This window comes from Cebus imitator, unplaced genomic scaffold (assembly GCF_001604975.1).
Source record: "Cebus imitator isolate Cc_AM_T3 unplaced genomic scaffold, Cebus_imitator-1.0 Scaffold313, whole genome shotgun sequence".
Lineage (NCBI taxonomy): Eukaryota > Metazoa > Chordata > Mammalia > Primates > Cebidae > Cebus > Cebus imitator.
In genome coordinates, this window is record NW_016107628.1 from 1,884,920 (window position 1) to 1,903,100 (window position 18,181).

Genomic DNA, 18,181 nt, shown 5'->3' on the forward strand with positions numbered 1-18,181 from the left:
TATTTTTAATGATCTCAGTTATTGTTCTCAATTTTGAAATTCTGTGGCTTTTCCTGTGCTTTTGATCACTCATCCCTCAAATAGAAGGTCCAGAGCTCTTGATATAGTAACTTAAAGGCCAGAAGGAGTGGGAAGAATTATCCATGGAGGCACAGGGAAAGGCGATGACAGACAGTGGGTCTTTCACTTTCTCAAACAATTTTCTGAAATGTTGATGTGTATAATCCTTTTAGACCTTCTTAAAGGAGTACACTTCTTAAAATACACTCCTCCCATTTTAAGAACTGATGGCTTAGAGTATTTAATTAATACGTTTCTGACAAACTGTGTATTTGCTTCCTTGTTCTGGGTTTATAGTTCCCAACCTTCCTGTCCCCTTGATAAGTGTCAGAATGGAGCAGTCTCTCTGAAAAAGACCACATACTTTAATCTCTGCAGCCATGTAAGAGGGTCCACCCAGAGGCTCTTTTCTTCTGGGAAGCACAGGGGACTGCACACCCTTGGTAGGCTGCACAGGGAGATATTTCCAATGTGACTGACACCTGCTTCCTGATTTTGTCCAGCAACAACAGTCCGCACCAGTGGAGGGAGCTGCTGGAGAACAAAGGGTCATGGCTTTATATGACTTCCAGGCCCGCAGCCCCCGAGAAGTCACCATGAAGAAAGGTGATGTCTTAACACTGCTCAGTTCCATCAATAAGGTGACTTTTTCTTCTACTCTTTCCATCAAAAAGTGGCTCTTTCAGAACCATCTCTCCCAGTCCTGCCAGATATTCGTATTTTCACCACCCAACATTTTTTGGATTACTTTAATTCCTAAATAACTGTGACTGATTAAGTAGTAATTTTCCTCTATGTATTTTGCAGGACCCTACACATATCTTTAGGAATTATAATCCTGATGTTGCAGTTAAAATCATAAAGAATGGAAGTTATATAATTAACCCAAAGATATAGAAAGTATGACTGGAAATTCTATAATATATTTCAAGGACTAAGCTGTACCTTTCTTTCTTTCTCTTTACTTGTTCCTCTTCTGTGCCAGTATTCCTGGTGATAAAACAACAGTGTCTGGGGTTAGAAGGAGCCTACCAAAAGATGAGCCTTTTATTGATTTTCTTTAGATCTTGTGCCTGGGAGAACAGTGATAAAATATTGGTTGGGATTTTAAAATACATTTTTCATAAGAACTCAAGTAATTTTTATATCTAATACCTAATTAACCTACAAAAAATTTTAAGAAGAAAAGAAAATAGTTTGGGCTATTTTTTAGGAAGTTTGGGCAAAATTTTTAAGAAGAAAAGAAAATAGTTCAGAGAGGCAGAGTTTTCATTATCAAATAATATGTCCTCTTCATTATTTTTTGAGGAAATTAACCTCCAAGTATTAGTAGATCTAGCAACAGTTAAAAAATAAAACAACACGTAGGTATATGAATTTCAGAGGAATTCACATTTTTCAGACCTGTGGAAGAAGAACAGAGGAGAAGAAATTTTTGAGCAATATCCTCCTACACAGACGCTCCACTGCCAAGAAGTCCAGCTGGAGCCTGGCTCCATGTGTTTTTTTTGTAAATTCCTGAGAACAAACTGCCCCGTCATTAAAAGAGCTGTCCTCGTTGTTTGAAAATCCCTCCAAAGTTAAGGGCCTAACATTAGGTACCAAATTCTTGATTTTAGGGGCTTGTCTGTGCAATTTCTCATTGAATTTCTTGGTCATATATGAAAATTATGTGCCACCCATTAGACAGTTAGCTTATCTTTGCCATTAACCTGTACCTGTGCCAAGAGAGTTAGTGTTGAAGCCTTTCCCATTGTGGCTTTTCCAAGAATTAATGAAGGAGTGGGGATCTGCTCTCCCTTCAGGACTGGTGGAAGGTGGAAGCTGATGATCATCAGGGCTTTGTCCCAGCGGTTTATGTCAAGAGACTGGCCCATGATGAGTTTCCAATGCTCCCACAGCGGCGACGAGAAGAGCCAGGCAACATCACCGAACGCCAGGAGCAGATTGAGAACCAGTAAGTTCTGGAGCCTGGAGAACTGAACAGCGTGTGGCCAGACATTTGTGGCCGAAAACATTCTTCTCATGACCCTGCGTCTGTTAGGTTAGAGATGCCATGGAAAATTTAAAGACTTTAAGAATTGAAAGTAAACTTAGAATCCTTTAAATATTTTGGCTTCTTTATGAGGAAAGGCAACCCCAGAATTGTACCATCAATTTCCTGATGTCAGACACTGAACAGGGCTTTTCTGATTCCTGCCCCGCATTCTTTCAAGGTTATTAAAAAGTCTCCTGACATCTGTATTATTAAAAGTCTCCTGACATCTGTATGAACTTCATTTACTACACTGGGCTTTTCACATCTAATTGTCAATTTTCATGTAAAAATGTCACTTTGATGAAATGAGAAAGGAATGTTGCCAGCTGTACTATTGGGTCACTGGCATTTTTATTATTTTTAAATATAATATTATGTGTTTATCTTTCTGCCCCGAAGGCTGTTTTCTTTCTATCTTTATTTCCTTCTCTCTTCTACTGTTCTTTTGCTTTTGTTTTTTTCCTTTCATTTTTGTCCCTTTTTTCTCTATGTTTTTCCCTCAGCCTCTGTTCTTCTATATTTCCTCCTTCTTTTGTTCCACCTTTCTTTCTTTTATTCCACTTTTCCCATTTTCTTGACCTCTCCATCCAGGTACCGCTCCCTCTTGGATCGCGCAGAAGACCGCAGACGTCGTCTGTTGCAACGTTACAATGAATTTTTTTTGGCCTATGAGGCAGGAGATATGTTGGAATGGATTCAAGAGAAAAAGGCAGAAAATACTGGGGTGGAACTAGATGATGTTTGGGAGCTGCAGAAAAAGTTTGATGAGTTCCAAAAGGTGAGAAAGAGGAGCCTTCTCCAGACACCTTTTTGAAGGTTGCCGTTGTTCCCTTTTATCCCGAAGCTTAGTCTACGTGATCTTAAAAAAATAAAATTAAAATAAATAAATAAATAAAAATAATTTATTTCACACTGTTAAATGTGCTCCCCAAAGCTATTGACAGCTCTGTGGCTCAGAGCTCCCTCTGGGTATTGTAGTTGTCAATAACTGGAAGGGAAATGCAGAGAAAACTAGTTACCCTAACTGCAGCCTTCAGTCCCTGCCAAAATCTTGACTGGAGTGCTGGTCTTCCTAAATTATTCACAACTTGCTCTGTGCTATACTTTGTTTCTAATGCCCAGGTTAAGAAGAGGTGTTGTTGGACCATGTGCACAGTTTAATTATGGGGCAGAGTTTGGGTGGAAAAGGGACTTGACAAAAACCTGACCTGACAGTTTCTAAGTTTTTGCCTACCTAAAACCCTTTCAACATCCTTTTTCCATTATCTTAACTAGCAATGAGTGTACGTTCCTTCTTTTCTTTCTTTTTCTGTTGATATCTTCCACATGGGATTCAACACACACACACACACACACACACACACACACACACAAGCACACACACAAACACACACACAGAGAGAGAGAGAGAGAAAGAGAGAGAAAGATGGACAGGGTGGGGTGAAGGGGAGAGAGAGAGATAACCCTCCTTAGAGCTGTTTCTTACAGTATCTTATAATATAGGCAGATAATAACTCAGTTAATGAAATTCTATAAAGTTGGAGTTTGTACTGGTAGAAAAGGATGTTCCACAGCTCAGGTGTCAATCCCTCTAGTGGTATAACTTAATCCTAGAGAGATTTTAAGAAATCTAGAAAAATAACTATGCTTCATACTGCAGATAAATAATAGTTCTCTTGACAAGTTTTGGATAGCCACTAGTTGTCAAGGTCTTTAAGGATACTCTTCTTAGTAGTGGATTGGAGGAAGGGAGCTTGGTGTGTATTACAGGTGAGGTTAGCAATGTTTTGCTATTTAGCCAAGTAGGGGCAGAGGTGGACAGGTAAGTATGGCAGATTCTTGATGAGGGTATTTACGCTTCTTTGGATGAATTTGCCCATTCAGGATTTGAAGACCAATGAACCTCGGCTAAGGGATATCAACAAGGTAGCTGATGATCTACTATTTGAAGGACTTCTAACACCAGAAGGAGCTCAAATTCAGCAGGTAACTAAGGCTCCGTCCATTCCTCCTCCCTACCGGGTTGGGGTTTGGGAGTCCTCATTTCACTAAAACATGCAACATTATATTCTGCATATCCACTAGAACATGCAGAAGGTAACAGCAGTATGGAATTGGCCACAGGAAAGGCCAAAGACAATAGCCCAAATAGTCCATATATTTTTGTTGACTAAATTAACTTAATTCAAGCAGGCTCATTTGTTAACGTATATTGAGTGTTCTCCATGCCTTCACATATGTCCCTTCATGGATGGAGTGGGAAAGGAGACAAAAGTATTGGTAGCAGAAATTCATATGTTGCTTTCAGAGGCAGTATTAAGAAGTTTAGATAATATTACACTGGACATGAGGTCAATTCGATTTAAGTTCATACCTCTATTCTTGTCTGATTGTGTGTCCTCAGACAAGTCTCTTCATTTCTACAAACCTCAGTTTCCACATCTGAAAAGCAAGTATTTGATAGCGTGATGTCCAAATTACAATATCCAAATTTCCTTTTAATCTTCTGTACCAGGCTATACCAAATTAAACATAATGTTTTTTTCCTTACATCTAAACCCAATAATATAATTGAATTTGAGTTGCAATTTTGGAATATATACATTTGGACTGACCTAAAATTCTGAAATTAGAACACATACTCACCTCCGTCTCACTGACACACACAAGAAATTCTCAATTACATGAATGCAGAGAACATGCAGATAAGGAATCTATGACAGTGGGAAGAGGTTGATTAATAAAGTTTACTGGAAGACCCAGGTTCTGATCAACATACTGAAGAAGGAGAATACAGGTCAGTAGAAATGGGGGAGAGGCCATTCTTGACCTGATTCAGATCTGGTCTATGATTCCATAAAAGATCTAAAGAACATTAATAAATGTTCAGTCTAGTTCTCTGGATTGCCATAAGCCAGTGAGGATGAGTTTTCTACCTCTTGTTGTAGTGGTTGTTGTGGGATAAGAGGGAGAAGAAATGTGAAGGGGAGCAATGTACTTACCCCCTATAGAAAATAGGGCTTTATGAGTCTACTCAGTTTATTCAGTTCAGGATACAGAACTGTTTGTGTTAGAGAAATGTGATCATTTCTAACTACCAAGGCAACACTTTCTACTCATTCTTTTGGAGTTTACAGTGTAGTCTCTGTAATAGCAAGCATTGATTACTGCCCTAGAGTTGATGCTTTCACCCTGGAACATCAGTTTGGGAAGAAATCCCTTTCTCTGCTGCACTGGCAAAAATGAGGCCCAGGCTCAAGCTGTCCAAGAAAGAAGCAAAGCTATGCAATTTCTGAAGAAAATAACATAAGAGCAACTATGGTTTTAATCTCGCCTGGTCTTCAGACACCACTGAGCTATGTGCATTAGTTCTCTGTCTCAAGTCTGATGTTTTTGCCTTTTTTAGGATTTGAATGCCCGCTGGGGCTCCTTGCAGAGGCTTGCAGATGAACAGCGGCAGCTGCTGGGCAGTGCCTATGCTGTTGAGATGTTTCACAGGTAAGAATTTTAACTCTAAAAAGCAGTGCTGCCTTAAAACCCACTCAAAAAAAAACTTCTAAGTGGAACCATAGATATCAGTATACTCTTTTTTCCTGAGATCGAGACAATGTGCCAATGGAAAATTAGGTTTTTTAGTAGTTTAATTCTCACTTTGCAAACAGGACACTTTCAGACAACGAACTTCAATTTTCTAATGCCTAGGCTTGGGCCTTGGAACATAATTAGAAGTCTATATATATTTCCATGAGAATGAATAAAACAGGCTGAGTGCAGTGGCTCACAGCTATAATCCCAGCGAGGCAGGATAATTGCTTTAGGCCGGGAATTGGAGACCAACCTGGGCAACAAAGCAAAACATCATCTCTACAAAAAAATTAAAAATTAAAAAATTAGCCCAATGTGGTGGCACAGGTCTGTGGTCCCAGATACTTGGGAGGCTGAGCTGGGAGAATCACTTGAGCCCAGGTGGCTGAGGCTACTGTGAGCCTTGATCACGGCATTGCACTCCAGCCTATTGCAATAGAGTGAGACCCCTGCCTTTAAAATCAAAACAGAAAGAAAGAAACTTGAAACAAGAGGTTTAAGTAATTACATTTCTGAACTAGAAGTCGACAGTAGAGGGCAACAGACATCACATTGACTAACAGCTCATTCAATATTTTTCCTGTTTGATTTTCAAACTGAGAACCACAAAGACACATACAAACAAGTAAACAAACAAAGAAAACAGAAACCAAACACCTTTACTGTGTATAAATGTATTTTTGATGATACAGGGAAGGAAAAACTGAGACTCCGACAGGTCTGGGTATTCAGAACGCTTAAGATAGAAAGCTATGAAATGTGATGGTTAAGCATGTGACAACCGTCAGATCTCCTGGTTCAAGCTTAGGCTCCACCATTCAGCAGTGATATAATCTTGAGAAAATACATATCCTCTTCAGTCCTCAGCTTTGTGATTTGTATAATGGGAATGGGAATAGTAACTTTGACTCTAGGAGTTGTGAAGATTAAATGAGGCTAAGTTTCTAGCACATAAAAAAGAATGATGGTGATTGGTGGAGGTGGAGGTGGGAAGGTGGGGAGTGGTAGTGATGATAACTTTCTTGTGAGCCCCATTAGCCTGCCTCTGGTACATATCCTTACTTTTAAACTCTCTGCTCTCTTGTATACCAGAGAAGCAGATGATACGAAGGAGCAGATTGAGAAGAAGTGCCAGGCCCTCAGTGCCGCAGACCCTGGCTCAGATCTGTTCAGTGTTCAGGCTCTTCAGCGACAGCATAAGGGCTTTGAAAGGGACCTCACACCCCTGGGAGATAAGGTGAGACATGTCCTTCAAAGCTTTTCCAACACTTTCCACTTTGCATTTAGCCCTATACCCATGCCCCCTTCTTTGGTTCTCTTCCCCAGTCTCTTATTCTTATATTTCTCTTTGTCTTGTGCAATATTTGTTCTTGGACTCTCTCACTAAGGCGAGACCGTGAAAAGGTTACGCCCCATGACTGTTAACATGGGCAAACATATTAAACTCCTGCTGTCTGAGTGAGCACCCTATATCCCCTTGCATCTTTAGTAGGTTACAAACTTGTGGCAGCTAGATGGAGGCCAGTAGCCCAGGAGAAATAGCAAATGTCCATACCCAGGATCGTCAGGCCAATGCCTGAGCATGGTGCATGTTTTTCTTAGCAAAGAATTGAATGAGTTTAATTCTGTTTTAACACAAAAGTGTACTCTGGAGCTTGCTGGGTACACTCAGAGGCTTGGCATTATTATGCAGAGCAAAAAGAAGCTCCTCACATGAAGAATCAAGACTCTTGGGTCTCCTAACTGAGGATGCCACTAACCAGCAGAGTCACTTAACCACTATTCCCCACATCCCTCTTATTCTTAAAAAGAAGCATGGTAATGCCAATTGTGACTACCTCGGGGAGTTATGTGGACTAAAATGTTGATATTATTTTATAAATTATTATGGTATGCTTGTACATCACTGATGTCTATTTGGGGAACTGAATACTGGGACTCAGGACTCTCCTTTTGCTAAGACTTGGGTGCATCTATAGGCTGATTATCAGAGCTATTGCACCTCCCCAGGTGATCATATTGGGGGAGACAGCAGAGCGGCTCTGTGAGTCCCATCCAGATGCCAGTGAGGACCTTCAGAGACAGAGGATGGAGCTGAATGAGGCCTGGGATGATCTGCAGGGGCGTACAAAGGATCGTAAGGAGAACCTAAATGAAGCCCAGAAATTCTACCTGTTCCTCAGCAAAGCCAGGTAGAGTGGGATGGGTAATTCTATGTCTGGTCCCTAAGTAGACTGTCTAAGAGCAATCTAGGTACAGATGATGTTCACTGCTGGGTTTGGAGGGCACTAATATGTTCAAGTCTCACCTCTTGCAAGGCATAAAAATTTCAGGTTTGATACCTGAAGCAATAAAATACAAAGTTTGAAAGAATATGAAGCCATCTAAGCCAACTAAGTAAGCTTCTGTAAATGTGTACTGTATATAAGGTACTATGTTGTGTGGTATTGGAGTTTTGTTCTACTGAAGAGACAGTAGTATTCAGTCTTCTACTATATTCAATATTCTGCTGGATGCAAATAACTATGATAGAACATAATGCGGCCCAAATCACACATTCTAACAAACGGCAGTGGGAATTCAGAGTTGAGTAGAATAGATGATGCACTGTAGATAGTCTTTTATTACATCTTATTAGTCAAAATTTTAACAGAAGAGAAAACAATTCATGTAGACTGAACTAGGCAAACAAAGACACAATCATAAGAAAAGAATAGGAATAAGAACATGTTCAGGGGCAGGGGTGGTAAGGAGAAGGTAGTGAGAGATAAACTAAGAAATATTGGGAACAAATTCCAGAGAATTGTCAATATCTTGCTAAAGTCTAGACATTATCACAATCCGAAATTCACCTCACAAACATATACTTTGTGCAACACTTCCCATATTCTGCTCCATCACATCAGTCCACTGGGAGGAGCATTAGAGGATCCAGGAAGTTGTAGCTTTCAATGCTTTTCCAGAAAAAAAGAGGCAAATTTTGGCAAATGACTGTGGTTCCTCTTAGAAATCCCTTCCCCAATTCAGCGCTGAAAAGGTATAGTTTTTGACGCAGTTTAAATAAATAGCATCCACACCCATTCCGATGCTTCCTCCTTCCCTTTATGAAGCTACACTCCTCAGTATTTCAAAGTAGTGTTCCCAGGCCCTGAGCAACATTAATATCTTATTTTACCCCTTTATGATACTTTTGCTTTCAGGTTTTTTTAATTGCTATTAGTGCCTATGCTCTGTTTGCCTTTATATTTTTTTTCCATTTTTAATGTAAAGTGTGAGTTCCTAGAAAGCATAGATATGTCTTTTTCACAATATTTGGTACTTAGTAAGCACCCAGTAAAACTTAATGGCTTGAATAAATGAATTTGCAAAAGAAGAGACCTCTCTTCTCTAGAGCTAAGGATTCCTATTGAGCAAACAAGAGTAATGACATTCTTTATGAGATGCTTAATTTATCCATCAAGTATGCTTTAAAGTTAATGCATGGTTAAAATTTGCCTTTTAGGAAGATAGGCATTAGTTTTTTTCCTTGTCTAACTTCCTGACTACTAAAAGGACAGGGACATAGGCCTTGATTTAATCAGCAGTGTGGACACCTGCCTATATGTGTATGTGTGTGTTGGGCAGAATATGTGCTAGATTCCCTTGAGAATACAAGTAAGAGGAAAGACATGATTTCTTTGAGACTCTGTAGTAAGATGTACCTTCAAACCCTAGAAACTATTTATAGGAACAGGAACCAACAGAAGTAATGAAATACGTAACAAGCCAGGATTCTAGAGGTCTGAGTTCTGTTCAAGATGTCTGCTTTTAGTTATATCACATGGGCAAATTAATTCTCTTTTCTAAGTTGACTTTTTTTTAATCTCCATAATGAACACAAAAAAATCCCAGAATCTCTGCAGGATTACTAAAAGAATTGAAAAAGATAATAAAAGTGAAGAGGCTTTCAAACACAAGGGGTTGTTGTCATTAAGTGATACAATAAAAAAAGCAAACCTAAGATCTGTGAAGCATATAGAGTCAGATAAAAAGTGTTATGCTGGAAATGTTTTCTAGAGAATGGAAAGCTGTAGGACAAACAGCCCTGTAGCAAGTTGCAAGGTTTTCTTGTCAATTCCAATGTGTCTATTTATCTAGGGATCTGCAGAATTGGATCAGCAGCATTGGTGGCATGGTATCATCTCAGGAGCTGGCTGAAGACTTAACTGGCACAGAGATCTTGCTGGAGAGACATTGGGTATAACTACAAAAGCCATAGCCACTGATCATATGACCTGAAACCTCTACTAATTTAAAAATCTCCAATGGAATTGGCCTCACTGATTTCTTCCCCCTTTTTCCCACAGGAGCACCGTGCTGACATGGAGGCAGAGGCTCCCTCCTTCCAAGCCTTAGAGGACTTTGGTGCAGAACTTATAGACAGTGGGCACCGTGCCAGCCCTGAAATTGAAAAAAAGCTTCAAGCTGTCAGGCTAGAGAGAGATGATTTGGAGAAGGCTTGGGAACAACGCAAGAAGTTCCTAGACCAGTGCCTGGACCTGCAGGTACAGCAAATTCCCAGTTGTTAAGCAGGTTGAGTGGTCTGTTTCTTCTATGCCATTTTATGTGGTCATTACAGGCTCAGTTCACCAGACTTTCCACATTATAAACACAAAGGGAGCTCATCTCTTGATTATCTGGCATCGTACTGTGCTTTCTATACGAATCGTTGTCATATTCTCTGCTCTTTCCTGTTAGAAGAGCCAAACAAGATGGTGATCAGTCCTGAACATGTGCTAGGTTGATTATCATTTGCTGATTGACTGAGGAATTGATTGGCTGATTTTTGTTGAGACTAGTCTGTGGAGGCTCTGGGTGCCACAAAGATTAGCAAGATGGTTTCCCATTTCTTAAATAGTGAAATTAGACATATAGACATATTTTTCTACTACAGTGAGATGATCATTAATAAAACATAATGTATGAGTGCTTTCAAGCTAAAGAGAAATAAGTGATTAAAGTTTTTAGGGGAAATGAGTGGTTGTGTCACAGCCTATCCCGAAGGATAACATTTTACAGAGTCTTAAGGAAATGACCAACCAATATTAACAAGGTTTAAGTAATAGGAAATAGCACCCCAGAAATTGGAGGTAGCTTTTACATAAACATCAAGCGTGTGTTTGGGAAAGAGGAAAGGTTCCAGTACAGGTAAGATTTGTCATATGAGTGTTTCTTGGAAGATGGTAAGAACTCCTTGCAAAACCCTTTGTGTCACAATTGTGAAAGAGGTGGAACATCATATCCTCCATACCACCTGGACTGTACCATACGCCTCTCATTTAATTCCCCATAGATGTTCCAAGGGAACTGTGATCAAATTGAGAGCTGGATGGTGGCACGTGAGAATTCCCTGAGGTCAGAGGACAAAGGTCTCTTAGATAGTCTGGAGACCCTGATGAAGAAACGGGACGATTTGGACAAAGCAATCACTGCCCAGGTAGTAACGACTGGTAAAGAAATTAAAATAATAATCAGTAGTAAGAATAACAGAAATTCTACACATCTGTCTGGTTTGATAATTTATAAACATTTGTCTGGTTTTATAATTTGTAAACATTTTGAATCACATTTTTTTTTGTTGAGTTTCGTTCTGTCGCCCAGGCTGCAGTACAGTGGCACAATCTCGGCTCACTGCAACCTCTGCTTCTGGGGTTCAAGCGATTCTCCTGGCTTAGCCTCCTGTGTAGCTGGGATCACAGACACCTGCCACCACGCCCAGCTGATTTTTGTACTTTTTGCAGAGATGGGGTTTTACCATGTTAGCCAGGCTGATCTCAAGCTCCTGATCTCAAGTGATCTACCCACCTCAGCCTCCCAAAGTGCTAAGATTACCGGCGTGGGCCACTGCACGCAGCTCTGATTCCTGTTTGCTTCTTAAAGAAAAACTGAGGCAGGCAGGGCAGCCTGACACTTGACATTGATTCACCAAGTCACAGGCAGCAAGTGGACTTTCTTACTTTAAATCCAGCAATCTAAAATCTGACTTTTAGGATTGAAAATGACTTTATATACTATTCAGACATCTCACTCAATACAGGATTCACCCTCTACAATGGTCGTAAGAAGTATCTGTTCTTTAGGGAACTCAGTACAAGTAGCCCATTGTCATATGTCTCTCCTTCTGTTAAGTTGAAATTCACCTCCCTGTAAGTCATTTATTGTTTGATCCTGAGTGTATCTCCTGGACCACAAAGGATACCCCTGTTCTTTTCTAGGAGGGAGTCTGGGATTGCACCAAGGGCCTAATCTCCAGGAATCTGGGCTCTTTCCTTTTCCTTTATTTAGGAAGGGAAGATCACTGACCTAGAACATTTTGCTGAGCGCCTCATTGCTGATGAACACTACGCCAAGGAAGAGATTGCTACTCGGCTCCAACGTGTGCTAGACAGGTCAGGCCTGAGTGATTGTTTTATGTGCTACAGGAAGAGGTAGCAAACTAACCTCTTTGCTAGCATTGAATTGGGAGGTACTCTGACTTCTTGTCATTTCCAGATGCCTAAAGCTATCTTGACATCTATGCAGACTTTCTGACTTAGATTTATAGAATGGAAGACATAAAAGCTTAGAAATTACCTGGCTTTACCACTGCATTTTATGTCTGATAATAACAAGACTGTGTGAGAAGAAAAGAGGCATGTTGGCCAATGGGAAGATTTATGGATGTGGCATCAGAGCATGGGAATAATGGAGGAGGGCATAGAGTGATCTGGTCCCCTCCTCTAGATGGAAGGCTCTCAAAGCACAACTGATTGCTGAGCGGACAAAGCTTGGAGACTATGCTGACCTAAAACAATTCTACCGTGACCTTGAAGAGCTGGAAGCATGGATCAGTGAAATGCTACCCACAGCCTGTGATGAATCCTACAAAGACCCCACTAACATTCAGGCAAGTTCAAAACAGAAACCTTGCAAGATCTCACCATTCCGAGCTTGTTGGTTGGATGGTCATCACCCTTGTTACTCTGACACTTTCTGACTCTTGAGACTACCATGCCCACTCTCAGGGACTTAAGACTCTGATGTGGAGCAGGTTCTTCAGAAGTCACCATCACCTTGGTTATGATAGAAATATCACCCCTTCCTTTTAACTATAATTTACCTTTTCTTGTCTCCCTAAATAAAAATATAATTTCTGTTTTGTTTTCCCTTCAGAGGAAATACCTGAAACACCAGACCTTTGCAAATGAAGTCCATGGCCGAGCTGACCAGGTGGATGGTGTTATCAACCTGGGAAACTCCCTGATTGAGCGGAGCGCTTGTGATGGCAATGAAGAGGCCGTGAAGGTAAAGCTCAGGATGAGTTTTGGGCTACAAAGGCAAAGAGGAATAGTATACTCTTTCAATGTTCCATGAGTAGAGATATAAAATATGTTCTGTGACCATGTCACAGAAGAACAGTCTTTCCTGTGATGGTTGCACTAAGAAGGAGAAAAGCAGTGATACCTAGACCTTATTACTCCCATCATACTCAGTACCTGGAACTCTAAGAAAGCTTTAGGCTTAATCCCAAAGGCTTATGCTTGTTTTACATTTTCTATCCCTTCTGCCAATAGTCTTTTGGCATTTGGGTATCAGTCTCTTTACTCAACACAGACCCCTTTTTTCAAAATTTCTCTTTTGTCCAACAACCCCTATTATTTTCCCAGATTAAGTATAACTGGTTTGAAATGTATGATATTCAAGTATCAGTAAATGTTGGCTAGTCCCTGCCTTCACAGCCTTCCTACATTATTCTCTCAAGTAGTCACAGGACCCAGGATCCTACAGATTGTAATGACTCCTCACTGTGCTTGGGTTAGGAGCAACTGAAAGAGCTGAAGGAACATTGGGATCACCTGCTTGAGAGAACAAATGACAAAGGGCAGAAGCTCAATGAGGCCAGTCGTCAACAGAGGTTCAACACAAGCATCCGGGACTTTGAGTTCTGGCTCTCAGAGGTAATTGCACAAGAGGTTAATACGTACTTGTCAGACAAATGAATTTATACATGGGCAATTTCCTTGACCTTTCTTGAGGAAAGTCTGGGGACATAGCTGCTAATCTTATTCTCCTTAAAGGTAGTTTCACCTGGCAGCTTTATTGCTTATTTCTGTTTTTCCAGGCAGAGACATTACTGGCCATGAAAGATCAAGCCAGGGACTTGGCTTCAGCAGGAAACCTACTCAAGAAGCATCAGCTATTGGAGACAGAGATGATGGCTCGAGAGGTAAGTAGTGCTGGCATCCCATTCTTCTGGGCACAATAGAAATGTTTCTGGCTTTTCTCCCTCCTGTCTTAGGAGACTATTTGAAAACACAGTCTTGCAAAATTGTTCTTAATGTTCTCAACCAGCAGTCATTTTAATTGGGTAAAATTAATGGCCTGTGAAGCCATTAAAACTGTCACTGATAATCAATTATCACTAAACTATAGACTCTAAGATTCCAGGAAATAGACCCTAAAAACTATTTTTTTAATCTTTTACTGATGCATACATATAAACCAATTATCTTTCAAACTATGTATTTAATCTGGTCTTTGAAAGAAAGTGGATGTTTATAGAATGACAAACAAAAAGTCAAATGGGGGCATGTGAAATGAAGTTGAGCTACACATACACCCTGGAAATCCTGTCAAGGATTCCAGTTGCATCCTAATACCAACCAAAAACTTGTCCTAACAGCAGTGATAAAAATCCTGACAGTTGTTAATTTTATACTAAAGAATTTTATAATTATCAGTTATACTTGATAATACAGATACACACAGAAGAGGAAGAAGTCAAAGGTCTTGGGACTTGGTAATGTTTCCTATGACATCACTGAGGGGCTGGATTAGAATAGGAGTAGACACAGAAGAGACAGGTGTGTTCAATGGGCAGCTAAGAATGTTACCAACAGAGTAGTTCTTGTTGAATATTTAATCAATCTGTCAAAGTCAGCACTGTGGCTGTCAAAGTCAGTACTGGGAAGGAATACAGTTTTGTATGGGGACAAACAATTGCCCACCAGGATTTTCTTTTTTTAATTGGAAAGAGAAAGCAAATACTGAAAACATCAGAAAGAGAAACAGGACCCAGAGGCTACATGTACAGTTTGAATAATGTGGCTATGCTATCTCTATTCCTCTCACATATGGCCCTTCTCCAGTCTGCACATATGTTAACACGTATAACACATAATCAAATTCTATATCTTTAAAACCAATCTATTTGACCCAATCTTTGACCCAGACCACCATTGTTAATGTGTGAGAGCTGAGTAATGCCTGTACTATACTGTTCACTGAATATCCTGGGACTTTTAGGATGCACTCAAGGACCTGAATACATTGGCTGCAGATCTGCTCTCCAGCGGGACTTTCAATGTTGACCAGATTACAGAGAAAAAAGATAGTGTCAACGAGCGTTTTCTGAATGTCCAAGACTTGGCAACTGCACACCATGAAAAACTGAAAGAGGCCTATGCCTTGTTCCAGTTCTTCCAGGATCTAGATGATGAGGAGTCCTGGATACAGTATGTGTCACCAGCTCAAAATGTGTGGATAATTCAAGAGAGTAGATAATTGACCAAACTTGTTCCAATGTGTGCTGAAAGGAAATGTGTAATTGTTTCTTGAAATTAGTATTACTTCACTTTTGCCTCAGCTTAAAGTTAACATTAGTTTCATTTTTCCCAAATTTCCTTACTGTATTCAAGCCAGAGAAAGACAGGTGTGGAAAAAGTGAGGAGCAGTTAACATACATGACAGGATCTATCTAGAAGCCATCTGCATTTGTTCTAGATAGTTCATAGAATGATATGCAATACTCACAGAGCTGGGTGTTTACACAGCTGATCAGATCCTTGTCATGATTCTTTTTATATCCAGTGTGTCTTATATGACACTGAGTTGGACACTCAATAGAGAATGTTACAAAGTGTCTGCCATGGTTTCATTACTCGTTTTATTTTTGTTGTAAAATATGATTGAGAAAATCTTAGCAAATCACATTATTTTGCCCACTTCCTATTTAACCTGCCTCATCATGCTTCTCTTCCACAAAGCTGCTGATTCTTATGAGTAATCAATAAATTAGAGGGAAGCACAGTGCATGGAGCAATAAATAATATGTTTTAAAAATATTTTTGGAAACCATAAGACAGAATAATCTTGTCCATGTAGTCTTTGACTGTGCTTCATGGTGACGCTCAAACATTTTACACTTGGAAGCATCCCAACTGCCATGACTACTATAAAATCAGCTCTTTAGACCCATTCTATCTGAATTTATTATTGATATTAATAGACAAAAAAAAACAAAAGCCACAGAGTTCATATATAATTTGCACATTTTTTTTAAAAAAGGAAACATTAGTGTATATTCTTGAGCAAAAAAGAGAAGATACACAGGTGGACAGGCAAAAGGACTAATGCAAAGGCTGTTACGGTTGTGCATATGGTGGAGATCAGTATGTTATTTTAATTTGTATTAGCTAAGTCAGAAGTTTTACTGCAAGCCTCTTCTACTAATTATATTTTTGGTCATTGGCAACAGAGTATTAAAGAATTTACAACCACCATCACTACCAGCAACACACATACTCTTAGAAAGCCATTGCCGTAGGGTGACCTTAGATGTCTAGACTCCAAACTTTGTTTTCTTTCTTGATTCCAGAGAGAAGTTGATACAAGTGAGCTCCCAGGACTATGGGAGAGATCTTCAGGGCGTTCAGAACTTGCTGAAGAAGCACAAACGCCTAGAGGGGGAGCTGGTGGCACATGAGCCTGCTATCCAGGTAGGAATAGAATACCAGACCTGAAAATATAGAAATCATCTTACAGCAACTCCTCGTGTTACAGATAAATAAGAGGGTGCTATAAAATGTGAAAGTAAGATGTCAAGGCCAGAGAGAGTTGGTCAAAGAGTGTACAAATATTCTTTTCTCTTCCACGTTTAGTATCCTATAAAAGGAGCATTTCTAACCACTCCTGGGCAGTGATTGACAAATGGGATGCAGGTTGGGACATCTGGGAAAACTGTACTTGAGCCATCTGGGAGCAAGGAACTCTGGGTCTGACTTGGCAACAGGATTACCCTGTGACCATGAACAGACCAAAAAGCAGATTATGGAGAGGAGCCTACTACAAGTACTGATGTATTTACCAAAATACTTGGGACAGGTTAGCATAGTAAATCTTGCTGCAGCTTTCATTATTCTCCCTGGACTTTCAGAACCCTCACAAAGTCACGTGGAGTTTATAAATAATCTGGGGGTAGGATGGGCTGGATACTTTGCTAAGGAACTGTGACTAAATGGGGAGAGATTGTGGAGTAATGCAACATGAATGGGGGGTGTTCTTCAGAATGTGCTGGATATGGCGGAGGAGCTGAAAGACAAGGCTGCTGTGGGGCAAGAGGAGATCCAGTTGCGGCTGGCTCAGTTTGTTAAACATTGGGAGAAGCTCAAAGAGTTGGCCAAGGCCCGGTGAGTGGGGTATAGAAGGCCCAGTTCTCTTCCTGGATTTTGGATATTGGGCAGGTGTTGGGAGGATACTTAAGTGCCTGCTCAGCATTGTCTACCCTCCCCAACTACCCATCTACCTCGTTAAGTCACTTCTCAAATGCCAAGTCTACCATGAAGCTTTCCCCCATATACTCCAGGAACAGTGATCATCACTGTGTCTGTTCTAAATCTACCTCTCCTTCTGCATTTACATGCAGCTGTCTTTTATTATTGTTTTCCTACATGTGTTATCCTTCATATCAAGTTATTAGCCACACATCTGTTTTATCTCCCAGTTTTTATATTATATGCAGCCCTTGGACGAAGAATCATTTTTCCCTATAGCCATATATTCAGTTTGAACCACATACACGATGTATAGTTCGTTTTCACATTGCTATAAAGAACAATGAGACTGGGTAATTTATGAAGAAAAGAGCTTTAATTCACTCACGGTTTCATAGGCTCTACAGGAGGCATGACTGGGAAACCTCTGGAAACTTACAGTAATGGCAGAAGGCAAAGTGGAAACAAACACATCTTACCAAGGCAAAACAGAGGGTTGAGGTGGGCGGTGGGTGCCAAACACTTTTAAATCATCAGATCTTGTGAGAACTCACTACCCTGAAAACAGCAAGAAGGAAATCTGCCCCTGTCCAGTCACCTCCCACCAGGTCCCTCCCCTGGCACATAGGGATTACAGTTCGAGATGAGATTTGGGTGGGGACATGGAGCCAAACCATATCACACATATAGCCAAGTATAATAAGTTTTGTCTGTAATTCCATTGTCTTTTGCTTATAGGAAGACATTTTTTTTTCCTGGGGAGATAAAAGGGAGATTCTGGCGCTATGTGGTGTCTTCATTATATAAGAAAGGAGGCAGTGCTCAGAGTAGAAAGAGACATTGTGTCACTGCTGATATTCTTCAACACTGAAGTCACCATTTCCTTTTTTTTTTTTTTTTTTTTTTTTGTTGTTTTATTTATTTTATT

At 40.2% G+C, this 18,181-nt stretch overlaps 1 protein-coding gene across 1 annotated transcript in view; it reads left to right on the top strand.

Moving 5' to 3' along the window:
• The window catches only part of SPTA1 (spectrin alpha, erythrocytic 1), a 96,942-nt gene that overhangs the window by 40,459 nt on the left and 38,302 nt on the right, over positions 1–18,181 (top strand). The window contains exons 21-38 of the mRNA XM_017503691.2: positions 564–701; positions 1,866–2,017; positions 2,690–2,876; positions 3,983–4,084; positions 5,505–5,596; positions 6,776–6,920; positions 7,694–7,875; positions 9,821–9,920; positions 10,030–10,227; positions 11,016–11,159; positions 12,008–12,111; positions 12,446–12,608; positions 12,875–13,006; positions 13,522–13,659; positions 13,824–13,928; positions 15,008–15,216; positions 16,359–16,479; positions 17,048–17,169. Of these exons, the coding sequence (XP_017359180.2) occupies positions 564–701; positions 1,866–2,017; positions 2,690–2,876; positions 3,983–4,084; positions 5,505–5,596; positions 6,776–6,920; positions 7,694–7,875; positions 9,821–9,920; positions 10,030–10,227; positions 11,016–11,159; positions 12,008–12,111; positions 12,446–12,608; positions 12,875–13,006; positions 13,522–13,659; positions 13,824–13,928; positions 15,008–15,216; positions 16,359–16,479; positions 17,048–17,169 (2,534 nt within the window). The remainder of the gene's footprint in view (positions 1–563; positions 702–1,865; positions 2,018–2,689; positions 2,877–3,982; positions 4,085–5,504; positions 5,597–6,775; positions 6,921–7,693; positions 7,876–9,820; positions 9,921–10,029; positions 10,228–11,015; positions 11,160–12,007; positions 12,112–12,445; positions 12,609–12,874; positions 13,007–13,521; positions 13,660–13,823; positions 13,929–15,007; positions 15,217–16,358; positions 16,480–17,047; positions 17,170–18,181) is intronic.